General features: G+C 59.2%; 1 protein-coding gene across 1 annotated transcript in view; it reads left to right on the top strand.

Moving 5' to 3' along the window:
* TMEM8B (transmembrane protein 8B) overlaps positions 1 to 214 on the top strand; it is a gene marked incomplete at its 5' end in the record, with an annotated part of 6202 nt that extends 5988 nt beyond the window's left edge. Inside the window, one exon of the mRNA XM_009998469.1 lies at positions 41 to 214. Coding sequence (XP_009996771.1) covers positions 41 to 214 — 174 coding nt within the window. The remainder of the gene's footprint in view (positions 1 to 40) is intronic.
* Between the last annotated feature and the right edge of the window lie 1479 nt (positions 215 to 1693).

Raw genomic sequence — 1693 nt, 5'->3', positions numbered from 1 at the left:
AGCTGGGGCTCGTTGACCCTGCCGTGGCCTCCATCAACAGCATTTGTACCAGCTGATGCTGAAGGCAGCCCGGACTCCTCCGGCACACGGACAGCAGCCCTGCCGTGGCACCTGCTCCCTCTGCCGGCTGCCCATCCCCGGCAGCGCCAGGACTCCTCTGCGTGGGGGCACAGCCACCCGTGCCACCCTCTTCTTGCAATTACAGCCTGGTTGAACTTGTCTCTGGGACTTCTGCTGCTCACTCGGGTGCAGAGCTGGGGGATCTTGAGGCTTAGCTGGGGGTCACACTCCTCTTTTTTGCCAGGCCATGGCGGTGCTGAGGGAACACGATCAGGTGTGGAGGAGGGCTCTGGCTCAGGGGTCTGTAGCAAGAGCTGCTGCTCTGCAGTGGGCTGCTCTGGGGCTGTTGTAGCTCCAGCAAGGTGGCCACAAAGAGGTGGGGAGCCAGTTGCTGCAGGGCAGGCTGTAGAGCTGGGAGGGCTTTGCTGTGGCACTGTGCTCTCACAGACAGCTGTAGTGCCTGACCCATGGGCAGCTCTGCTGTGTCAGGGCAGCTGGGGTCCCCCCTTAAGCTGGCAGGACCACAGGCATGCCATAGCTCTTGGGGGAAGCTACAGCTGAGGAGTGCAGCCAGTGCTGCCTGCCATGTCCATGCAGAGGGTTGTTGGGACAACGCCGTCTCAGCCTCTGTTCCTCACTCTGCTCCTTGGTCAGACCCAGGGGCTCAACGCCCAACAGAGCCAGTGATGACTCTGGTGCAGTGGCAAACACCCAGGCTGTGTGTGTGGCTCAAAAAGAGGGCATTTCTACCCTGCTTCTGCAGCTCAGAGCGGGCAAGACAGACCAGAGAGGAGAGGGGAAACCCTACTGCCCCTTCTGCTTCCCACTGTCCATGACACAGGGGCTGGAACCTGATGATCTATAAGGGACCTCACAACACAAATCAGACTGTGATTCTATGAGCTTACCCCTCTGGGGACTACTTCCTGGGCACTTCACAGCCCCACAGGGGTCTACATGGGTGAGCCTGCAGGCAGAGCTCTGCACTCCAGCAGTCACACCTTGGCTCAGCAGAGCCCACCCACCAGCAGTCCCCTCCCCATACACCAGGGACAAAGCCCAGCACGGCACGGGGAGATTTACTGGATGCCTAACAGGATTAGCAACTGCAGGTGGGCAGGCAGCTATGTAATAGGATTGCAATCTAATTAAACCTGCTGCTTGGGAGCTGGGCCCCAGCTGGCCAGAGCAGAGAGGGCCCAGGGGGCTGCAGGGTAGCTCTAGGGGATCAAAGGGGAGGGGTGGTCAGAAGGAGGGGTGGTCAGGTGAGGTGGTGGTGGGTCCAGGGCTTTGCTGCCTGCATCTCTGGGCTTTGTGGGGGGCGATGGCTGTGGGGAGTCAGCCTAGTGTGGATGTGTGCCTGGCAGCCCAGGGAGGCTGGACAGGAACCTCAGCCACTGCAGTTTTCCTTCCCCCAAGAGCTCGCCCTCCAGCCCTTTCTCTGCCATGCAAAACACTGTGTCTGATCCAGCCAGGTGGCTGATTAAGGATTAATTTTTTAATTAAAAACGTTACTCACTTCACCAAGCCCAATCCTATCCCCCCAGCAGTAGCAGCCTCCAGAGAATGAGGACTGCTTTAACTTTCACACCAGCAGCACACTGGAGTGTGGTGCATACCCAGCTCAGGCCTT

The sequence above is a fragment of the Chaetura pelagica genome, unplaced genomic scaffold, assembly GCF_000747805.2.
Source record: "Chaetura pelagica isolate M959 unplaced genomic scaffold, ChaPel_1.0 scaffold925, whole genome shotgun sequence".
Classification (NCBI taxonomy): Eukaryota; Metazoa; Chordata; class Aves; order Apodiformes; family Apodidae; genus Chaetura; species Chaetura pelagica.
This window is presented reverse-complemented; position numbering and strand designations above follow the sequence as displayed.